This window comes from Nelumbo lutea, chromosome 5, assembly GCF_056320005.1.
Source record: "Nelumbo lutea isolate HS-2025 chromosome 5, American lotus-T2T, whole genome shotgun sequence".
Lineage (NCBI taxonomy): Eukaryota > Viridiplantae > Streptophyta > Magnoliopsida > Proteales > Nelumbonaceae > Nelumbo > Nelumbo lutea.
The window spans coordinates 60,656,954-60,681,340 of NC_142688.1; the positions used below are offsets into that span (position 1 = coordinate 60,656,954).

At 35.3% G+C, this 24,387-nt stretch overlaps 1 protein-coding gene across 2 annotated transcripts; it reads right to left on the reverse strand.

Moving 5' to 3' along the window:
- Positions 1 to 277: 277 nt before the first annotated feature.
- LOC148852669 (ribonuclease 3-like protein 3) lies at positions 278 to 10,043 on the reverse strand. 2 transcript variants are annotated; one of them, XM_088946885.1, is made up of 3 exons: positions 9,426 to 10,043; positions 5,151 to 5,303; positions 278 to 794 (listed from the first exon to the last, which is right to left on the reverse strand). In XM_088946885.1, exons 1-3 carry the CDS (start codon positions 9,756 to 9,758, stop codon positions 441 to 443), a joined length of 840 nt encoding a protein of 279 aa, XP_088803011.1. In that variant the 5' UTR covers positions 9,759 to 10,043; the 3' UTR covers positions 278 to 440. The 2 variants fall into 2 exon arrangements, with proteins under 2 accessions (XP_088803011.1, XP_088803012.1); XM_088946886.1 differs by lacking the exon at positions 5,151 to 5,303 and having other exon boundaries at positions 9,426 to 10,022.
- Between the last annotated feature and the right edge of the window lie 14,344 nt (positions 10,044 to 24,387).

Below are 24,387 nucleotides of genomic sequence, written 5' to 3' on the forward strand. Positions count from 1 at the left end.
TGAATCCTACGAGTACGAGGCTGTTATCTTGCTCTGCTAATATCATTGTGAGATCTCAGTTTTGTCATCTAACATCGGCCTCAGCATATGTTAATTACTTTGCTCTGATTTGCTATCATGTTTATGATTCCAATTTATTGGTCAATTGTTTTTCCGATATCATATCTTTTCCATATGATAGCCGAACCTTTTTACCTTTCAACCTTCAAATATGCATCCATTGTCTTACAAAAAGAAAAATCTTTAATAGCTTTTTCTTTGATAAAATTTTAATAGCTTTTGAGGATAACTTGAAATTTACTGCCAAAGAGATAATCAAATATGGTGTATCATCACACAGAGCACATTCTTTAGCATCAACATTTATTATTTTTCACAAGCCAAACTTTGATGTCTCACTCCTTCAAAGTATAAAAAAGCCAAGAAAAGAAGATGACTAGCTAGGTTTTGGAGCTGTAAAATGTGTCTTTCTCTTTGAGGGCTTTCAATACTATCCTTATTGTTTCAGATTCTTGTAGGAAGATTGAGATTGAGTAATCTTTGAGGCTGTTTGACTCTAAAGCAGCCTTTGCAGCACGGGCAACGGCCACATCTTTGTTGGAGCAGCGTTTCCCACTTTCAAACGGTGGAAAGCCATTCACTCTAACACGAACTATGCCTCTCTTTTCCCACACACTGTAATCATAATAGGGTTCCTTCCATCCCATCTGCTCACAAAGCTCCTTAAGCATTGTCTTTGGATCCCTTCGTACTTTGTCTGGATTGATCAGTGGCTTCAGAAGCTTCACAAACACCTGCCAAACTTAGCAAATGAAATGAGAACCAAACAATTGTTAGGTTTTCCTTTTTTGTGTTTCATAAAATATTCGATCGCCCCGTTCGATTTTCATAGGCTCAGTTTGGAAAGAGTATAAATACAAATTTATAGAGTGCAAAATCTTGTATTTTGTATATATTTTATATATTTGTATTTGTATTCTTTCCAAATTGAGCCTTAGGCTGTGCTTGGTTGCAGTGCAATTTTATTTGCACTAGTACAAATGCATGGGAGTGAAAAAAATATATATATGCAAATTCTCATTAAATTTTGTTTTGGGTTTTTTCTTTATTCTGCCTCATGTCTTGATTTGCTTCATTTATAATGCAATCAAACAAAATAAGTTAAAATTTAAAACAAAAATAGGTCAGAATTTACACTCAAATCATTTGCACTGCCACAATTTTGCATCAGTATAAATTTATTTAAATTGAACCCAAATATCTGTAAATTAGGTTAAATGGAAATCCGCCTTGACCCAATCCTATTGAATCAGATGACAGTTCATCTGGATCAGGTTGAGGCTGGTCATTAGGTTGGCTCGGGTTAAGGCTGTTCCACACCAAAGCTCCGATTGCCTAACCTGAAAATTTTGAAAAATTAACAAATCCCACCTGACCCAAGCTGCAACTATAGGCCCTAAAATAATGGAAGTGATGGTAATAAGACAAATATATATTACCAAAATGCACTCAATAGTAAAAATTAGTTTTGCCTCCAAAAGTTAAATTCTAAAATCAATAATAGTACCCCCATTTATAAACAATAAATACAATCTTATTAACTCAAATTATTTTATTTTATTTTATTTTATTTTATTTTATTTCATTTTATTTATTGAACCAGTTCTCAATTGATCATTCTCACCTTCACATTATTGAAGAAAAAAAAATGTTTGTTCAGAAAGTATAAATCAGGGCATTTTTATCCACGTAGAAAACAAGAAGAATTAGAACGCCTTGCATCCTTAAAACTCATGCCATATTAGTGGGGATCAGAATTAGGGATGGCAATTTTATCCACAAAACCGGATCCCCGATCCAATTTGCCCCGAACGGGGTGGATTTTTCCCAATTAGAAATGTATACGGGTCGGATTCGGGGATTTTTCTTTTGCCCCGGACCAGGAACGGGGCGGGGATGGGTCTGCTTACAAATCCTCGTACCCGCCCCGACCCAGTTACGAATTATAAAAATACCCTTAAGTTAGGACGGTTTTGAGAATTTGTCTTTTGAGTTTTGAGTTTTGACGTTTTGCCTTGGTGCCTGTTTCTCTTCACAGTGATTACTGATTCACTCTTCGTCTTCCTTCGACCTTCGCACATAGAGACTTTGCCTGCCAACCGGAGAGAAGAGGAACCACCGATCGCCACCACCGCCATAGCACAGAGGAACTGCCGACCGCGGGGCGCCGCAGTGATTCACTCTTCGTTCTTCCTCTCTCCGTTCGTCCACTGACCGCTGGGCGCCGCCACCGCCGTAGCAGAGCCCGAATTGTACATAGAGTTTTCATGGATCTCGGTATCCCGTGGGTCATCTATACTAACAGATTACAGAGCCCGAGTTGTTTACTTGGATAAGAAATTTTTTGTACTGATTGACATGTCTTTGTGGGCTTCAGTGTTATTAGATACTATTTCTGTCGTTTCTCCTACTTCTGCATGTTTTAGTTTCTCCTATAATCTGCTTTAGAAGATCGAAGAAAACCATATAAGTTGTAAAACTCCACAAATTGTTCGAAGAAAAAGAAAAGGATGAAAGTAAAAGGCGATGAAGCCCAAAAGAGGAGAGAAGTTTTCTCTAGTTAAGTTTCCACATCGGGGCGGGGATATGTAGGGGATTACCCTTCCCCAAGTTCAATGGTTGCGAGGCGGGGACATGTCGGGATTCCCATCCCCGATGGGGCCACGGGTAGGGGTTGAATCTTTACCCTGATACCGGGGATGGGGCGAGGACTGGTTAGAGGATTTTAGCCACGGGGTGGGGATGGAGAGGGGTGCCCCGCCCCCGTTGCCATTCCTAATTGAAATAAGTAACTTGGGTAAATCACTGAAACCTCCCCTGAAGACAATACAACTTTTATGAAAATAAGAAAGAGAAACTTTCCAATCAGTACCTTGTATTTTAGCTCTAGTAACAATGTGGTCTCCCAACTTTAAATTCCACAATCCAGTGCCCAAACTCTCAAAACGCGATAATCCAGTACTGTTGTTAACGGACTTCCATTATATTAATTTTTCTCTGCGAGTGGGAACTACTGTTCACTGTTCTAACATTTTGAAGAGATCAATTCTCCCTACCGGCACTGATAAACAAAATATGATGCCAGAAAATCTGAAATCAATGAGAAAGCGTCGCCAAAGAGCATCATAAGAAGATATTCTCCATTTATGTGGGAAAATATCGCCGGAACATATTGCATTTGCTGCCATTAGAAGTTTTTTTAATCCTACCCTCATCGGAGAAGATGAACACCAGTTGTCGACGCCGAAGAAGACAAACAAGGTTTTTTTTTTTTTTTGTTTTGCTATTTTGTTTCTATAATTTTTCTATGTAACTTATTATAGGGGTGATGGTTGACGGAGGATGGTCGATGGTCCTTCATCAACCGTCCAACATCAGTTCGTCGACGTCCTAGGGGATAATCAACAAGTGAGTGTTGAACTAGATCCTTTAGAATTTCCTTCTTTCGATAAATCTGAAAATGAAGATGAAGAAGACAAGGAAGAGGATGGAAGAGAAAAATCGTCTGGCTTTGTTTAAGAGCAACTACATCAGGAGGAAGAGATGAGTGAGGAATTGTGGCAAACTCAGGTTTTGAGGAACCGATCAGGAATTTTCCCAAAGAGAGAGAAAATTGAAAGTTGCAGCTTTACCTTTAAGCAATTGATATAAAGGGAAAGTTTGAAAAATAAATCAATTTAAGAAAAGAAATCGGGAGGGTTTGGCACAGTGATTCATATGTAGAGAAAATTTGGAAAATAAATGTTTTTATTAAAATAACTAAATGGGTATTTTAAACATTTTCATGCCTCTTTTTAGATGATTCTAACAGAATGGGTCTACTTACAACTATGTAGGAAAGTTCAGGGGAGGTAATTGCAATTACCAAACTTCAGAGGATGTTTCAACAACAACCAAAAACTTCAGGGGAGATTTGAGAAATTTACCCTAAGGTTGTATTTGGTTTGAAGGAAAAAGTAGGAAAAAAAAAAAGGGAAAAGGTAGAAAAACCTTTACAAACCTTACCATTACCAAAGCCATAAATAATTTCCCCTTCTAGTTTAAGAAAAGAGATAAGGAGGATTTGGCATAGTGATTCATATATAGAGAAAATTCGGAAAATAAATACTTTTTATCAAAATAACTATATGGGTATTTTAAACATTTTCATGCCTCTTTTTAGAGGATTCTAACAAAATGGGTCTACTTACAACTATATAGGAAAGTTCAAGGGAGATGATTGCAATTACCAAACTTCAAGGGAGGTTTGAGAAATTTACCCTAAAACTACATTTGGTTTGAAGGAAAAAGTAGCAAAAAGAAGGGTTTCCCTGCCGTGTATATGTTTCAGCAACTATGTAGGTAAACCAGAGGGGAGATCCTAGTACACGACCAAAACCCTAACAGAGGTATAAGTAACTTCCCCTTCTAGGTAGCAGGATTGATATAATACATCTAATTCCATGCTAAGCCTGTAGGTTTTCTATGAACACCCCATTGCATGGGAATCATCTATTTCACATTAAATGGACTAATATCCAATAAATAAGTGGTGTCTTAATACATCCAATCATATTTATGATTAGGGTTTTAATCAAATTGCATTGGGATCCAACCACACCCAAATCCGGTTTAATTATTGAAAATCTATATATGTTCAAGTCCAATCAAATCTAGGGATCTCTAATTAAATTCAAATTTGTTTTATTAATTTTAAAATAAGAATATACTTAAAGAAGTTAATTAAAAAACTAATTACATTTTAACTTATATAATAAATTTAAATAAATATAAAATATTGAAATTATTAGTTATAAATTTTTCATAATAATAGGCTCGATTTAGGAGTACAAATAGAAATATATAGAGTGCAAAATCTTGTATTTTGTATTATTTTATATGTATTTGTGTTGTACATATTTTATATTTCAATTCCTTTCAAACTGAGCCTTAAGAGCTCATTTACAGCCCTATCTAATATTTCATAATAAAATTGTTTCTCATCACTCCTTGTGCCCATTATCTAATTAATTATCTTAATTTATGAAATTATATTGCTCGAAACATAGGCAATTAACCCAACACACATTGATACAGTGAGTGAGACAAACCTTCCATGCTTTCTCGAGAGAGTAGTCACTATCCAGGAAAACAGCTCCAATAAGCGATTCAACGAGATCTGCAAGAACCTTTAGTTCACTGACAAGTCCCCTCCATTGATCACGCTCCGGATTATCATTAAGTTCTCGTTTGAATTCTTTGAACTGGATGTCACAATAAAAAGAAATATTGGGGTTTAATAATTTCATACTGCAAGAGTTGCAGCAGTATTGGAGATCAATTTCTTTCATTTTTTTTTGTGTTAATTGTCTTCATCAGAACATTTCCAACCGTACTATTTCCAAGCTCTTCGTTTCATACTAATAGATCCATATTTATTCTCTAATAAACAAATAAACAAATAAATAAATATATATATATATATATATATCATTAGAAACTTCGTGGGTTTTTATTGTCTCCCATCAAATTCATATTTACTCTAATAAAACCATTCTTAAATCTCTCTCTCTCTAACCTTAAGAGTCAATATAATATTTCTAACATCTCCCATCCCCATTAAATCTTTATTTTCCTCTTTGTATTATATATATAGATAGTGTAAATTAGATGGATTGGGTTAGGTGATGGGTCAACTTAAATATGAATCTTATCTTGGACCCAAATTAATGTCAAAACCCCCCAAATTGACTCACTAGTACATTGGGGTGAACCAATCTAAACAAATCATTGCTCATTTCCTTGGGTTGTCAGGTTTTTTCTTTGTTTTTTCTTTTTTTTTCGATGAATAGATTTTTCTTTGGTTTTGTTCATTGGGTTCAAGTTTTTTTCTTTGTTTTTATTAATTTAATTTAATGCAAATTTATTTCATGAATTGTTGCGGTTCAAATAAGTAGAAAATATAAAATACTTTCATGAACCATTATTACTTCATTTATCTCCCTTAAAAAGTATATTTTTTTATTTTTAAACAGCATTCCGTGCATCGCACGGGTCACCTTTGGTATAGAGAGAAAGGGAAAGCTGTAAACAGCGATGCAAATATACATGAGAGTGCATAACTCTTAGGAGGATTTTTTATTAGAGAGAGAGAGAGGGGGGGGGGGGGGGGGGGCATATGAAAGGGAGGGGAGGGTAGTGAAGCTGTGAAGGTACTGGGTAGATCCCACCTCGTACGGGATTGTTTAAAACGCAGTGCTTGGTTTAGAAAACAAAATGTTTTAGTGTGTGATTAAAACACTGGTGTGTTCAAAATTCACAGAGGGTCTCCGGGCTTTCCTTTCATTTGTGACAAACACCTATGGTTTTTAAAACTGGATCGGACCGGAAAAACTGGGAATCGGTCATCTGATTAGTTTCGTTTTCCCCCAAATCTATTTTTTCCCCTAAAACTGTTGATTTTGGTCAGCAAATCGCTGAACCGGTCGGTTAACTGTTTGAACAATTTTGACCATTTTTCAATATTTTTTGTTAGAACGGGTCAGTCATTCAGGTTGAACAGTTGGACTATTCGAACTTGTAAATAGACCCCTGACCGGCTCGATCACCGGTTCGTTTTTAAAAAGCATGCAAACACCTGTCCTAAATTTTCGTTTGCGACAAACACCCATCATGAATTTTCAGATTCCAGCCCTTTGCCCCCATCGTTAGTACTTCTTTGGTTAATTTCATAAAATATTCTTATATGATTGTCATGTGTATGTTTAAATATTTTTAAAACCCCAAATTGATATTGAGACTATTTTATAGAAAATTGATAAAATACTAAAAAAACAAAAAATAAATAAAGGAAATTTAAAAATTTGTAAAATATAGGAAATACAAAAAAAGAGGAAAATAAAACTAAAAACAAAAAAAAATCAGAAAACACAACAAAGAAAAGTGGAAAATACAGAAAACACTGAAATTACAAAAAAAAAAAAAGACAACAAAAGGAAAATTGAAAAATAAAGAAAAATACAGAAAATTGTACATAAAGAAAAAGATGAAGATAAAGAAAAATAAATGGAAAGTCTATGATGCTAAAAAGACATGGTACTAGAAGAATTTTGACCAATCAAAAGACACCCATTAATACTGATAAATTCTACCAGATAAGTTAATATGATACCAGCTGATTGATCACAAATTTTTTGGATCATGTCTTTCTAGCTAGTATCATAGTCAAACCCTAGAAAAACACAAAAGAATATAGAATTTAATTGGGCATTTTCATAATTTTATCTTACCACTAAGTCCATTAACAAGAAAGGTGGGGGCAAAATGTGGCTCCTACTTTATATAGCTTCCCTGCCTTTTCCTTCTTTTCTCTGCCTTTCCTTTCTTTTTCCTTCATTTTCCTTCAAACCAAACACAGCCTAGAGGTAGCGCGATAAATGGATCAGATGGAATTAGACATACCAAGATTCAAATTTGGTTTGTTAATATTTGAATTCAAATCAAATATTATCCATCAGATTTGGATACAATCAAATTGAAATTGAATGTTGAGTAGCAACAATTTAAATTAAAAATGATCAAAACATAATATATTATTAGTAAAACGAAATTAAAATGACTTTAATATTGCATATCACGAACAAAATGAATTGAAAATAACTTTCATGGAAAATAAACCTATTACTAATAAAAATACAACATCAGACCAATCACTAATAGTAAAACATAAATAAAGACAGAGATCAGATTAAATCAGATCTGATAGAGGTGGATCATATCAAATACGATAGGGGTAGATCCATATTCCATCCTATTACGAATGGATCAAAATCATATCATCCTTAACCTTTTTTTAAGACTTACACACAAACCAAAGACAATAATGGGCAATATGTAGGCCTGAGACCACACCTTTCTTGTATAATATGCCATGGTAAATAAAGATGAAAGAATAAAAATGAAAATTCTTGTATAATATTCCATGGTAAATATCTTATTTAACTTTAAGGGTAAATTGTAGAAACCTCCCATGAAGCTTTTAACTGCTGTCAAAACCTCCCTTGAAGTTTAGTGATTTGATAAATATCTGAATTCGATTGATTATTTAATTCTTATGCATATTTATTTATACATTTTTATATAAAAAATATTTATTTTATATATTTATTAATTATCTAAAATAATTAATTAGTCGAATTTGAATAGAATCGAATATTCGAATATTCGAATATTTGATGTCCGTCGGATATCGAATTTTTTAATTGGATTTGAATTTGGATATTACCTAATTTGATTCAAATTCAATCCATTTACACCCCTAATCGCAAATAGACCCCTTTCTGAAAGAATCTTCTAATAAAAGGCACAAAATGACCAAAATACCCATGCAGTTACTATTGAGGTTGGTTTCTACAGAAAAAAACAATACAAACTTTATGGAAAAAAAAAAGAGAATTTAAAGTTATAGATATACCTTTGGGTGATTGGTATGAAAGTCAAATTTGAAAAGCAAATCAATTTTAGAAAAGAAATTTAAAGAGTTTGAAGTAGCGATTCATAAAATAATTAATCAGTAGAATTTGAATAGAATCGAATATTGGAATATATAATTGAATTTGAATTCAAACATTGATGTTTGAATATTCGATGTCCGTCGGATATCGAATTTTCTAATCAGATTTGAATTTGGACATACCTGATTTGATTCAAATTCAATCCATTTACCCCCCCTCATTGCAAATAGACCCCTTCTGAAAGAATCCTCTAATAAAATGTACAAAATGGCCAAAATACCCATGCAGTTACTATCGAGGTTGGTTTATACAGAAAAAACAATACAAACTTTATGATAAAAAAAAAAAGAGAATTTAAAGTTATAGATATACCTTTGGGTGATTGATATGAAAGTCAAATTTGAAAAGCAAATCAATTTTAGAAAAGAAATTTAAAGAGTTTGAAGTACCGATTCATATGAAGAGAAGATTTTGAAAATAAATATTTTTGGTCAAAAGTAAGTACCCGTAGGTATTTTGACATTTCCATGCCTCTTTTTAGACGATTCAAACTTGCAATTATATCAGAAACTTCAAGAGAGGTTATTGCAATCACCAAACTTGGGAAAAGTTCAGCCACAAGCAGAAACTTCGGGGAGGTATCATCAATTAACCATTTAGTTCAGCCATTTCAGCTGTTATCAAAAGCCCCTTGATGACTTAAAAGATAAAGCAAATAGATCATCCAATTCAGCCGTCAAATGGCCACTTGGATATAAGACACGGATAGATAAGAGTTGAAATCCATACCCAGTTGAATCCAAAAGGTAGTTCAGGTTCAGAAGAACAAACGCAAACAAAATAAAAGAAAGATCAAAAGATCGAGATATTTACTCTGCTATGGAATTTCTTTTCGTTGTGAATCAGGTATTTGTTTAGGTCATGAAAGATGCAGACGCACGCCAACTTCTCGTTGTCAACGATATCCTTCCGTAGGAGTGTGAGTTGGCCTTGATTGAGCTCCCTCCCTCCGTCGGACTCCACAAGCACGGTAGCAATCAAACAACTGATGACTGCATCTCCGAGGAACTCCAGCCGGTGGTAATTCAGGCTTCGGTTAGAGGACCCATGGGTTCTTGCCTCGTCTAGGAGATCTGGGTTCTTGAATGTGTATCCGATGAGCTTCTGTATTTCGCTGCGTGCAGATGAACATTTATTTTTGCCCATTTCTTCTTTTTCTTTGGAGATTCAGAGGTGAGACCCAGGAATTGGTTTCTGCAGAGGATTTGCTCTGAGAAGCTCCTCCTCCGCTAGCTTTCCCACCATTGGCGAAAGTTGGAGAGAGCAGAAAGGCTCTCTGGTGGTTGTAAGGCAGCTATAAAGCTTGGCCGAGGACCCACAAAAGAAAGTGTGGAATAACGGCAAGTGAAATCTTTAATACAAGGCATGAGATTCCTCTCAAAGAAAAGATAGACAGCGGAGGGAAAGCTCTTATCTCTATTCGCTGTGTTTACATGTATACTGGTGATGGATTGTCTGCGTTTAAGCTCAAAAGGAGTTGTTCCTTTGAGTCCAACCGAATATTGCCACGTTAAAAGCTCACAACGGTAACCCGTTCTATTTATAAATTAACCTTTATTCTTTGAAGTCTCCTTTCCAAAGCAAAAGACATAAAGGGTTTCTGTCGGCATGACAACCCCTGTTAGTGACTCCCACTGTTGAGCAATCAATTGTTAGCTACAGTGGCAAATGGGCATTCGAACCATTGTTTTAAAAACCGACCATTAGAACCGTTTTGGCCACCGATTTCTGGGTTAACAGTTCGATTGCCCGGTGCGAATGGATAGACCACTCTAACAATAAAATTAAAATAAAAAACAATTAAAACCGTTGAATGGGTCAAACGGGTTGACGGCTCAATTGTTCAGATTCATTAACCAATTCAACGGTTTTTTGCTAGAGACCGAGTTTGGGGTAAAATAGAACCGGTTGCCTAGATGTTTTGTGGGTCAAACGGTTCGATTGTCTAAATCAATGGCGATTCAAAAACATTGATTCGAACAACTGGATAGGGGAATGTGAATCTAATTTGCATTGGTTTTAATGTGCATACCAGAGGGAGGAAATTATGGTTTAATTTTGCTTCACATTTGACTTTGTTTTATTTGTTTATAACAAGCATAATAGGAAGTAAAATGATGTAATCTCCAAATTATATGAAAGAGTTTCTAAAAAAATTACATGAAAAGTGAAATAAGTCCAGAGGAAGGTTACTTATTCAAGGGGAGTAAGGTAGGAAGCAAATTCAAGTGGTCCCAAAATTGGCATTGTAAAAATAGAAACAAAAAGGTTTTCAACAATGCACTATACTTCCTTCATGATCATTGAAAAAGCTAGGACGAATTTCTTGGGGTTTCTATCTTTTTTTTCTTTGAATAAATCTCTTAGGCTTGTACGTCAAACAGAATCATTCATGTCCAAGGTTCAAAATATCGATATATCCATGTGTATCAGCAGGGACGTATCAGTACTTAAAATAATACATTTTTTATGTTTTTTTGGTTTTTTTTTCAAAACTTGGTTTTTAAATCTATTTTTAATCATATTTTTCATTAAAAAGAGGCCAATTCTTGAAACACCAATAAATAAATGTATCCTAAAGCCACCAATGCGATACGATACGCCCAATACAGGGCATGTCATATTGAAATTTTGAACATTGTTCAAGTCAGATGGAAGAATCCATCTAAGGGTGAAGGTTAATTTTGAAACAAAGAAATTAAGGACATGCATGGGCAGTGTGTGATTGGAGTGATTGCAAGACACAATGATGGTAGGGTTTCATTCCTCTGAATAAGGATGATTGGCTCGTGTTCAATCAACAAGATAGAAGCATGGGTGGTGGTCCTCCAAGTTCAAGCCTTCAACGGAATTCCAGACTAGTTGTCATCAATGGCTTGAGAGTAATTGAAGACCATTCTTAGAATATTAAAACTATTCTTGAAGAATATTCTATAGTTTGTCAAAACTTTAGTTTAATTACATCCCAGTGTATGTATTTTGAGAGGACAATAACTTGGCAGACTAGTTGGGTAATTTGGAACATAGTAGGGCTATCGCTTGTACTAATCGTTCAAGTTGTCATTTCAATTAATTATCTTTGATTTTGTGATGTTTGTGGTAGGGCCATAGGGCTACCATCACCTCGTTGTGTGTAGTATTTGCTTTATTACACAGAAAGGAATCATGTGGTCTCCACTTTCCATGAGAAAGAATAAGGTAGGAGAAAGTGGGAAATGTTGATCCTATGTGTTTTGATTATAAAAATTCATTGAGAGTATTTGATAAATTCGATAGTCTTAAGTAAGAAGGGGTGAATTGGATGTAGTTTAAAACTTTATATAGTTCAAATTTAAATACCTTTCCTATAAATTTGAAGACAAACCTTTGATACAAATTGTAGTGGAACAAAGACTTAGTCAGATTATTTAACAGTGGACACAAGTGAATAATCAATATGAGCAACTCACTGTTGAAGTATGTAACAACAAACAAGTAAACAATGTAATCATAATAACTACAGGGATTAGCACTTGAATAAAGATAAAAAACAATATTCAAATGTAAATGCTTAAAATACAAAGTAGTTGAAATAAATGAAACAATAATGTAAAGTAAATGTTAAGGATTCTTAGTGGATTTTGCATTTAAATAAAAGAATGATCAAGTAATAAGTTCAATATAATTGAAGAAATGTAAAGGTAGATAAAATGTAAAATGGCAGCAGCATAAGATATGTGTGCTAAAGTTGCAACTAGAGATTAAGGATCACCCACAAGTAAAGAACTAAGAGGACCAACTACAAGAGAATAATCAACTTGAGAACCAAGTTGTTAAAAAAATAGTACTAAACCTCAGGGAGTTAGTGCAATTAGTAAGGCAAGTAGAATTAGTCGCTTAGTAACTACATATCTTGTAGATCAATAAAAAATAAAGTAAAATGAAATAACTAGAAGATAACCAAATGCTCACACTTTTGTAGTTAGCTAAAGAATTTAGTGGAGTTAGTAGCAAAGCAACTATAGAAACTTGAAACAAAATTTAAAAAAAAAATGATAGGACAAGAGAGCACAAAGAAAGGCACACAACAAACCAATTGGTTTGTTAGGACAAGAAAGCACCCAAAAGTCCTATACCTCAGACAGCCTTTGAGGATTTCCACTAACAAAGCCTTATAACCAATAGGACTTCCAAGTGCTTGCATTAACTTGGCAGAGCCTACTAATGCTTGCCCAACCTAACTTGGTAGAACTTATGAGTGTCTACCTAAACCTAACCTAATAGAGCTTTTGTATATCTACCAAATATCAAATGTTACTCAAACTAGAACACCTACATGCACTCAAAGATATTACCTGTATAGCAGAGAATAGCAAGATATAAATGTCTCCAAAATAGGCAAATAAAAATACAAGCATAAACTACTTAATTGGAAGAGTATATATAATTTCAAAATGCCCAACTCTAAGAAGAGACTCTCAATAAGTAAGTAAAAATGTAAGAGCTCAAAGGCTTCTTAGTTTTTCTCACCTCTAAAAACTATTAAAGCTCAAAAATATTTTTCAAAAAGATACTCTTACTAACTTGCTCTCAAAAACAACAAAAGATAATTCACACTAATAGCACAACTTGTTCTTGATTAAATGATTCTTATTGTTTTAAATCAAGATAAACACATTTATTTATAGAGGCTTTGAGAGAAAGTAACCATTTTCTGGCCATTAGAGGGGCTTCTTGTACTTAGTAAACATTCAAAATGTCTTCAACATGATAGAAAGCTTACCAAAGATAGAAATAATCGCTTAAGCCTTCAAAAAATAAAATTCATTAAAGTAGTCGACTACTAAAATCTAGTAGTTATCTACTAAATGAAGGGGGAAAATGTGCTCTAATTCAATCAAGTGATATGTGTTTTAACTCAGTCTGTCAGAGTAAGTTGACTACATTATTTTTGGTAATGGACTACTCTTCATAGTGTGGCCATTTTATAGCTCAATTATCACAAGTTATTGATTATATTTAACAAGTTAACATTTTCATGCCTCGGTTGTCATGAATAGTTACTTATGCCTTTTAGGGTAATTTATTATATCGCACAATCAAATGTTAGTACCATTGACCCTATATACTTGATATAGTTGTACACTTATCTTGAGTTGTACAATCAAATGTTCCACTTGACCCTATATGTGGATGTTTGTTTCACCATTGACCCTATCTTGGAGAATGTTTGTTCCACCATCAAAACATATACCATTGACCCTATCTTGGAGAATGTTTGTTCCACCACTTATATCGCACAATCAAATGTTCAACTATATCGCACAATCAAAGGCAAAGAAGAGTAGTTGTATCAAATGGTGGAACAAACATTCTCCAAGCTACCTTGAAAAAGAAGAAGATATCAAGTTCCAAAGATTACAAATTGTTTTCATTTATTTAGGGCTTGATGTTATCATTTGCAAAATGCATAATATGGGCTTAACTAACCTAATTCGATATATCCAAAAACTTATAGACCAATGGTCATGGCTAGGCGTTCCCTAAATTTTTAAAGTTTTAACTATGAAATTTTTTTGTGGATATGCCTAAGAAGTCAACTTTTAGACCTTAGAAGTCATTTGCATAAAGTTTCTAAGGTTGGATATAACCATCAGTCAACTGCCCATAAGGCAAATAGTCCACTACCCGTGACAACCAAGACAGGTGTTGTCGAGTAGTCGACTACCCATGAAGTAATAGTTGACTATCTATGAGAGTTAAGCTTGGTGTCGCATTGACCTTGGTTAATAGTTGACTAATGAAGTAAGGGTATTTGACTATGTCTATCAATCGAGAGATTATTGCTTTAAGTAGTCAACTACCAAGAGGTAGTAGTCAACTACTAAAGAGAAATGATTCTCTCTTTCAAGTAGTAACCTACTTGAACTTGGTAGTTGTCACCTACTCCTGACAAGGTTGAAGCAATCAACTACCTAGTCATGTCAATTAACTACTTCATGAAGAACAAGAAGCTTTTTGATTGTTTGAAGGCTCAACGTCTCCTTTCTCTTCTAATAAGCCTTTAACAATGTTGGGAATATGGTCTAAACATTTTTTAGAATGGTTTAATCTATTCCCAATTACTTAATTATAATTCTCATAAACTCTTTAAGCAAATTCATGTTATTTATACAATAGTTCGAGATGAAAATCTCAACAAAGTGCATTGAGATATATTGTGAAAAGTTAAAAAGAGAGCGTTATCAAGTGAGCAACTTTGTTTAAAGAGATTTTTAGCTAAAATAGTTTCATTTTTGGAGAAGAAGCTTAATAAAGTTATTTGTGTTATACTAGTTCTCTCCAAGAATCTTTAATTTCTTTAAGTGCATAGCCCATGGTTTTTTATACTCATTCTTGCATTTGAATAGTTTGATTTATATCTACATTTCCACTTAGTAAAGGCATTATCTTTGATTATTTGTTTATCTTATCATTATATTTATTGTATTTAACCAATTAGTTGTTTCTAGCTAATAGTTGTTAAGTGTTCAAGGAGTGAATGCTACAAAGGTTGATAGCACTTGTAAGTTTATCCACTTGAAGGTCTTGTTGGAACCTAAGAAGTATAATAGGTGTAAATTGTTTGTATTCTAATTCAAGAAGAAGAAGAAATTTAGATAGTGCAACTTAACTTTTCCTAGCCCATCAAAATGATACTTTTATTAGGGCAACATTAAAAAACATAAGATTACAACTTTACCCCCCATTAGTAAGAGATGGAGTAACTTAAAGGGTAAAATACAAATACATCCCCTAAAGTTTTTGACAATCATAAAATCCTTCCCTATAGTTTCACTTTAACAAAAACCTCCCTTCTATTTTTGAAAAAATAGACAAATACCTCCCTTCCATCAATGACTAAGATGGAAAATGTGTATAGTTACATTGTTACCCTTAGATCTCATCTGATCAATATAGAGCCAACTCCGTCTATGTAGAACAATTTACAGAGAGTATACAAAGTGATACTTCAAATCACTACTGGAATTTACTACTGATATCCACACACTAGTTTTGATTGTTTCCATTGAACTTATGGTTCACTTCAATATGAGAACATTAACTCATTACAACATCATGCTAAGAATTTAGAGGAAGATCCTCTTTCTCCATAGAGAATTATATGAGAATATGGGCTGATGATAGCCAATTGGAATTATTCATTTCTTCTTTCCCCGTGATTCCATTTGCCATGAAGAAACTAAATGGAGACCGCATCAAGTCTATCTCCCACTACAGAAAATATGCCTTATACCGATGGACCCAATCCATCGGTATAGGTATATTATCCATCGGTATAGCCCTAAATGAGCTACTCTGACGGTCATTCGATGCATCTGGTAAGATAGCATTGATATAGGTGTCTACACCTTATACCGATAGCTTGCTAAATCGTCGATATAGGTTGAGGCTATACCAACAGAAGTAGTCCGCCGGTATAGGTTCAGGCTATACCAACAGAAGTCCGTCGGTATAGGTTCAGCTATACCAACACAAGTAGTCTGTCGGTATAGGTTCAAGCTATACCAACACAAGTTGTCCATCGATATAGGTTCAAGCTATACCAACACAAGTAGTCTGTCGATATAGGTTCAGGCCATACTAATAGAAATAGTCCGTCGGTATAGTTTTTTTTTTTAATTATATTTCCCTACAATCCTGTTTGCCTAAAATGTCCAGCACAAAGAGAACACCTGTACATTAAAGAATGATTTCTCTAGATTCCTATTCAACCAAAATGACAAACATAGAAAGAACAACTATACATAAAAAAAACTAAATTTTCATTGAAACCAAAAAATATGTTTTTAACATCGTCCAAGCAATAGTTTGATAAACCACCAACTTATTTTCTCCAATATGCTAGAACCAGCAAAAAGCATGCCCATGGCTTTGAAATTGATTTTTCAAGCAACAGTAAGAGTTCCTCTTCATGAAGTTGAGTTTTCTCTACCTATAGAAATGAAAGGTAAAATGAAATAAATAAAAGAATGGAAAAAAAATCCTTAGATAGTTAAAGCAAGCAGCTATTCTTGAAACACCTAAAGTAAAATAAAATACAACAAAACAAATAAAGTAAAATAATTATTATAAATATCACTACTTTGATTTCCATGAGGATGATGGCTTGAAGTCGAAGAGTTTCGATGCCCATTTGGTGAGCTTCTTTGTATCATAGTATGACTCAGGTAAGGTATTCCCATCTGGCAATGCATCTCTTAATATCTCCAATAACATAGAGAATGATTTATTACTCCACCCATGAAGACATTTTATGTGGTACAAATGCACAATGAATGACAACTTTGTGTACTTTGTGCAATTTGGGTAGAGATTTTGTTCAGCATCTTTCAATAACTCATAAAACCTATCTGTAGTGCTCCCCCCTCTAGGTTGTCGAACACCTTGTTCTTCCATGATCTCCTATGCATTCTCTCCTTCAATATTGACATCTCGACCTTCATCCACTGTATGCATTTGAAAAACATCTTGTAATAAACCAGGTATGTCATGTTGAAACTTGCCATCTTGCTCTGTAAGGCCACTAGTAAAATAGAAGCACTTGAATTCTCTCCATGAAAAATCCATTGAGCATGACCTTTGAGGAAGCCATTAAAGATTAGATGACTAGAAACATCTTCCTTACTATGCCAACGAAGATTGACGCATTTGACACAATGACACAAGATTTCCCCATCTTTAGATGACCTCTCAAATGCAAAATTGAGAAAATTAAAAAACCCCCCTAATGTATTCTTCACTTTGTCTTGATTGATCGTTTATCCACTTTTTATCCATTTGATGGGAGTAAACTGAAATAAACAAGGATGGTAAAAGGTTATCCATTGGTAAGGTTAGTAATCAATAATAGAAAAAGGAACAAATGCATGGGGTGATGGTCATTATCATCACTGTAAGAATAGTAACAAGTTGAAGGATGATCAAGATGGTCACAAGAATAATCAAATATACAACCCCCTCCACAAGTGAAAGATTGTGGCTTCAACCCATAGGGTACTTTTGCACTTCATTTCATTGAAGATACAGTCTGCCTAAATGCCTAAATCTAATTAAATGAATCTAGGACAAAGTTATGATATACCTAGATCCAATCCAAGTCTAAACCTCTTACACATCCTTTAAACCACTCAAATATATAATGCATATTTATTAATTTATAATAAATTAATAAATTTTACCACCACTGAATTGCATTTTTTGGTAGCCTAACAAAATTTTACTACCTTTCAAAATTCAAACACCTAGTGGAATTTCATCTAGAACATGCCTTGGAGCTTGTGGACTTAGATCCGGGGCCAAACCCTGCATTGGAAGGAGCCTCGTGCACTGGGCTGCCCTTTCTAATAGGCCATGTGTGCAACCCTATAGTCCAGATTAGTGTCAGCCTATACCCAACCTTATATTATATCTTTTTGATTGCTAATCTTGTATTAGACATACTCCAATTCCAATCAATTATAACCATCTAAAGTTACAATATTTTTAATATAAAAGTTGCTTATAAAAAAAGGTTCTATTTTGAGAAAATGGGGTGGAATTTTAGGCTGAAATCTTTTTTCCATGAACAAAGGCTGAGGTGAAGAATATGGAAACTCCCATTGAGCCTCAAACTAAATTACCATGTGGAAGATATGAAGATCATTTACAGAAGTTTGCTTAAGTGACTAAACAAGCTGACTAGCAAACCCCCCATTACTGGGGCAATGGGGCCAAACTAGAGTATTTTCAAGTTCAAGAGTATGCTTGAACTTCTTAACAAATTCCCTGGTTATTGAAAAGTTTACACCTAAGCTGCAATTTGTGATCCATATGCAATGGTAAAATCTCAGCCTAGCAAGTAAGAGAAAGAGGATTCAAGTCTACAGCAGGGCAGCAGCCAACCTGTGCAAAAGATGCTGAAGATTAGTTCTGTATCGGGTCCACTCATTCCAAAACTCAGTAGCCCTAACCAACATCTGGTGATGACACTTGTTGTAATATGTGATATATCTTTAGTAGCCTAGGTTGGATCAAAATGCACGAGGCCTGAGACCACACCAAACTCTTTGAAAGAATCTTCTGTTTAACGGAAATGGTTATGCACAGCCTTTTCCAAGGAAAACTTGAGTTTGTGTTCTGGACTACCAATGGTCTACTGTGTTCTTGTTTTACAAAAGTATGAAGCTTTTTAGGGTGGTTTTGTTTTTCCTACTTTGAAAGGGAAAAACTATGGAATAAGAGATTATATTTGTGAAAGAAAATATTTTGTATTCCAAGATCCAATAATAGCTTTGATGTGGACACAGGACACCCATCCCTTGGGTGACTCTCCACTCAGCCTCAGGCAAATGAAAAGGTTGAGTTCATAGTTTGAGGTTTGTTTCACCAAATCTGCTAATATGCTCCTTGGAGGATGTATACACTCACTGTGCTTTCTATATTTGTGGCAAGTAAAACAAAAAGGGTGGAGTGGAGGCTGCTGGTTTAATGGAAATAGGGAATAGGAGGTGTCTACTTCGTAGTTTTGCTACAAGTGGGTCTAGTTTACAGTGTGGCCTGGTGGGATCCACATTAGTGCTAGAGAGCATAAACATGCCCAAGACCCTAGGTCCAACTTAGCATTTTGAGGGAAAGATTGGAACATAAGATGACTTGTTTGATACTCGTCCCTAGGTCCAATTTAATCATTGAAGTTCCAAGCAATCCACTAGATCTCTCAAAGCCCTTTTCACATGTCTATATGTTTGGATTTGGCATTCTCATTGATAATGAGTTCATTCCTTTGTTTCCATATATTTTACATATTAGCAAGATTATTTCTTTGAAATCTCCTTCTTTGCATTGTTTTAATTTAATTCAATTCCAATTCTACTATTATTTATATGTTTTTCCATGTGGATTCACAACATATTAGCTTGACTAGCAAAAAGCTATAAACTTTTAGTCTTTGCTTTATAATCACTACGAAAGTATAAAGCTTAAGAAACTGAAAAAAACACAATCTATTCATGTTTGCTTATCAATTGGTTCAATATAAGGAAATACCTACCAGAAGTTTGGCAAAGAATCTGAAGTCATTATATAGAAAATTTGATGGTCCTAAACTCCTTCCCCCAAGGGAAAACTGACCTAAGGTGTAGATTATTTGGATGTGAAAGTGAAAATTTTCCCAACCTATGGTGCAGCGTTCCCATCTTAAATTTCCTCTTCCACTCAACTCTCATTCATGTGAAAGTGAAATTTCCCAGTAAGTCGATGAAGGATGGAGGGTGAATCAAACCAGATGTTCCAACTCCTAGAAACTTGCTTAAGTCCATATATGGATCTATTTTATACCATGTGTTCCTAACCCGCAGCTATGAAACCTTGTGGTTACTACATATAGATATCTTCAGTAAGATCTCCATTCAGGAACGCAATTTTGACATCTATTTGCCAAATCTCGTAGTCATGGTATGCTGCTACAGTTAGCAGGATCCTAATGGATTTAAGCATAGCCACCGCAGATGTTTCCTCAGAATCGATGTCCTCTTTCTAAGTATACCCTTTCACAACCAGACAAGCCTTGTAGGTGTCAACCTTACCATCGGGGCCCTTCTTTCTCTTATAGATCCATTTGCAACCAATTGCTTTTACCCCGGGGTCGGATCTATCAGAGTCCAGACTCCATTGGTTTCCATTAAGTCCATCTCAGCTCTCATGGCACCTACCCACTTCAAGGAATCTATGTTCAGCATAGCTTTCGTATAAGTCGCGGGATCCACCTCACAAATCACAACTTCCTGACAATGATTGTTCAGGATGTAATCATCCTCCAAAAAATGGGCATTTCAGAGAACATCTTCTATTCATCTAGGTCATAGAATAGGTAACCCATAGAACCATTGGAGTAGCCTACGAATAGGCAACGACTGGTCTTGGATTCTAATTTGTTCGCACTCATTCTTTTAACGTGTGCTAGACAACTCCAAATCTTCAAGTGTCTTACACTTGGTTTCTTTCCGATCCAAAGCTCATAAGGAGTCTTCGGAACTGATTTGGTTGGAACCCGGTTCAACATGTATATTGTAGTCTCTAATGCATAACCCCAAAAGTATGTGAGCAACTCTAAGTGCAAGAGAAGTGACCGGACCATATCCAATAAAGTCCTATTCCTCCTCTCTGAAACACTGTTTAGCTTTGGTGTAGCAAGAGGAGCTAATTGTGATACTATCCCGTTGACCTTTAAGTAGTCCCTGAATTCATCAAAGAGATACTCGCCACCTTGATCCGATCGAAGGGTCTTAATTTCACTCTCTAACTGTTTTTCGACCTCTTGTCTAAATTCTATGAACTTTTCAAATGATTCAAACTTGTGCCTCATTAGGTACATGTAACCATACCAAGAATAATCATTGTATACATGTTGGTTACGAGTCCTAACACTCATGAGACCACATACATCAGTATGTATAAGTCAAATCATGCATGTACATCTCAAGATTACCATTAAATGATTGTTTCGTCATCTTACCCTGAAGGCAAGGTTTACAAGTGGAAAGATTTTCTATAGTTAGAAAATCCAAAGGACCATCCTTTACCAACCTTGTGATATGATCTATATTAATATGGCCAAGTCGGTAATGCCACAGACACCTGGGATTAACTATATCACGGATTCTTTTCTTGGGGATATCAACCGACGTAGTTTCGGCTATGTTAGTTTCCAGAGAAGGATGAAGAACATAGAGACCATTCTCAAATTCTCCATATGCAATGAATTTGTTATTTCTTTTGATAGTAATCGTAATACCAAAAAAATAGAATATCCACCCACACATAATTTTGAAACAGAAATCAAATTTCTTCTCAAATTTTATACCTAAAGACAATCTTTAAGTGCAATAGATCCTTCTGCAACACTTGCAGAAGTCCCCAAGTAAAGAGTTACTTCTCCGTCACTCAGTCTTCTACTTATCCTAAACCCCTGTAGTGAGTTACACGCATGAGTCGAAGCCCTAGAGTCAATACACCAAGAAGCAGAAGTTACCAACAAATTGGTTTCTATGACACTGGATTCGAAATTACCTTTCTTGGATTCTAGTTATTAAGGATAGTTACTCTTCCAGTGGTCGTTCTGTTTGCAGAAGTGACAAGCTTCATATGCTCTGTCCTTCTTCTATTTCTTGGGCTTGGTGACCTTCTTCTGGGGCTTTCTCTTAGCCTTTCTCTTTTTCTTGCCCGACTTGCTAGCTTCAACAAGCATAGCAAGAGGCTCATCCATCTTTATCAGTTCTTCAGCCCTCTGCAATATATTATGGAGTTCCTGAATGTTGACATTTAGCTTGCTCATGTTATAGTTCATGATGAACGGATTGAAGGAAGGAGGCAGAGAATTCAGGATGGCGTCTACCTACGTGACATGGTCAAGCCCGGATCCAAGAACCTCAAGTTCATTAATATAGCCCATCATCCAAAGACAATGGTCATGAACCTGTTGGTTCTAGGACATTTGAGTGGTAATGAACTGTTTCAAGACCTTTTGACGAGTAGAACGGTTCTTCTCTTCATACATTGTCTTTACATTGTCCAATATGTCATTGGCCAACTCGATCTGATCGAACTGCCTCTATATGGGATTGTCCAGGGAGGCAATGATATAACACCGGACCAGGGAATTCTTCTCTTCCCATTCTTGATTGTCCCTCTTGCGAGCCTCAGAAGCCCTATCTCCCAAACGCTCTGGGGCAGGGTTTTTAGCCACCTTGTCCAACTTTTCAGAAGTTAGGATCAGCATAAAGTTACGGTACTAGTCAACATAGTTTGGTCCTTTCAGTTTGTTGTCATCCAACAGCTTTACAAATTGTCTATTTGCCATTTCTGATAAAAAGAAAATATTAGTCCACAACCTAATTTGATTCATGTTATCTACATAGATTGGATTTTAATCTATGTTCCATTTCCATTTGTTCATCTCCAAAATTTTCCTCCTATCTCAGTGACGGAGACTGCGAATTGTCTCTGGAAATGTGGGATATCACAAAGGGTGCATGGAGTCAACTGTTTCAGCTGCATAACCCCTCCACCTTTCTGTGAAGGATCATATCCACTCATCATATGAGCTTTCCCGTTGGCCTCTGTCAGACAAGGTTCATTGCCATTTTAGGTTAAACCTTTCTGTCCAATGAGTGTTCACCCATCATATTTGTGAACACCAAGGTACCGTAAGAGAGTCTTCCATTTTAGGATAGGCCCCTCCCACATCGGTCTATGACGCCCCTATCATCTTATGAAACATTCCAACAGATCCAGTAGAAAATGAATAGTCCAATTTTATGGTGTGTTTCCTCATTACTTGAAAGACCCATCTTCATGCTAATGATGGAAAGCCTTTAGAGAGTTCATCATATGAATCTCCCTATCACATGCACTCATATTTCAGGAGGGAATGAAGTTATTATGCCCTATTTTAATTTAGGTCAAACCAGAGTGGCTCCCACTGACTTTTATAAAGCTAGATTTCGGTGGGCCCTAAACGGCTAGGGTTCCGCCCAGATCCTCTTTAGGTGAGGTGTGGGGCCACCACTGCAATGATGTGCATTCTGCCATGGTGTGCGCAAGAGCCACTATCGTATCTGCATGGGCTAAGTGCTTATGGTCCATGAACGTTGCACATCACACATCCATACATCACATGCAAAAGTAGAATTGATCCAATAAATTAATATCTGTAAAACACATTATTAAAGCCCAATTTAATCCATAATATTACTGATTAATATTATCTAGGTATATGGGCTAAATAGCATTAAGCAGTTTGGCCCATATAGCTTTTCTGCAGTTAGTGGGCTTTAGTAGTTTTAATTCCTTAAAAATGGGCCTTACAGGTGTGGGCCGAATTAAGTCTTACAATTAAACATCAATCCCTTGACCCAAGAGTGGGAAATTAGGGCTGAGAACAGCCCCCATCGAACCACAGATTTGGTCTAACCAGTTTGGTCCAATCTGGTTGGTCTAAGGTTTGATTTTTAATTCAATAATTAATTCAAGAAATTGATCTGAAATTAAATAACTGATTAAAGACAATCAAAAAATAGAATTAGGGTTATTCGCACATATGCTACCTGCAAAACAGATGTTAGATCTCAATTTGCAGTTTCACAAACTACAGATCGCAGATAGCGATTTCTCCATCTACAAAATCTCCTTCTCCTGCGCATTCAGCTTCGATCTTGAAATAAAATAATTAGAAAAACCCTATTTTTCTATTAATATTACATCAGATCGAATTTATAAACATTCAGTCTAGAAATTAAAAATTAATTACAGACCGAAAAATAAAGAATTACAAATCACAGTTTTCCTGTGCCATTAAATAATTCGACCTCCACTGTACGAACAACCCATAAATTAAGAAAAGTATAAAGAAATATTGTAAATATCATTCAGATTTATAAAGATTTAATTTCAGATCAATAGCCCTTAATCTGGGAACCGATTTCCCAAAAAAACAATTATCTGTAGAAATCGGGTAAAACGCCTTCTGCCTATTTGCACAGGTTCAGATCTGGTCTATTTCGGTTCAAGATTTGAACATGGCTCTGATACCACTGAAGAGATGAGAGATCCATCATATGGATGGCCGAACCCTGCAGGAAGGTAGGGCGAAATTTCAAAAATTTCTCTCTCTCCCATGTGGGAATCATATTTCCTATTTTAGAAAATCTACATTTTCAAAGATCAATCTTGAACCTAAACCGAACCGGATCTGAAA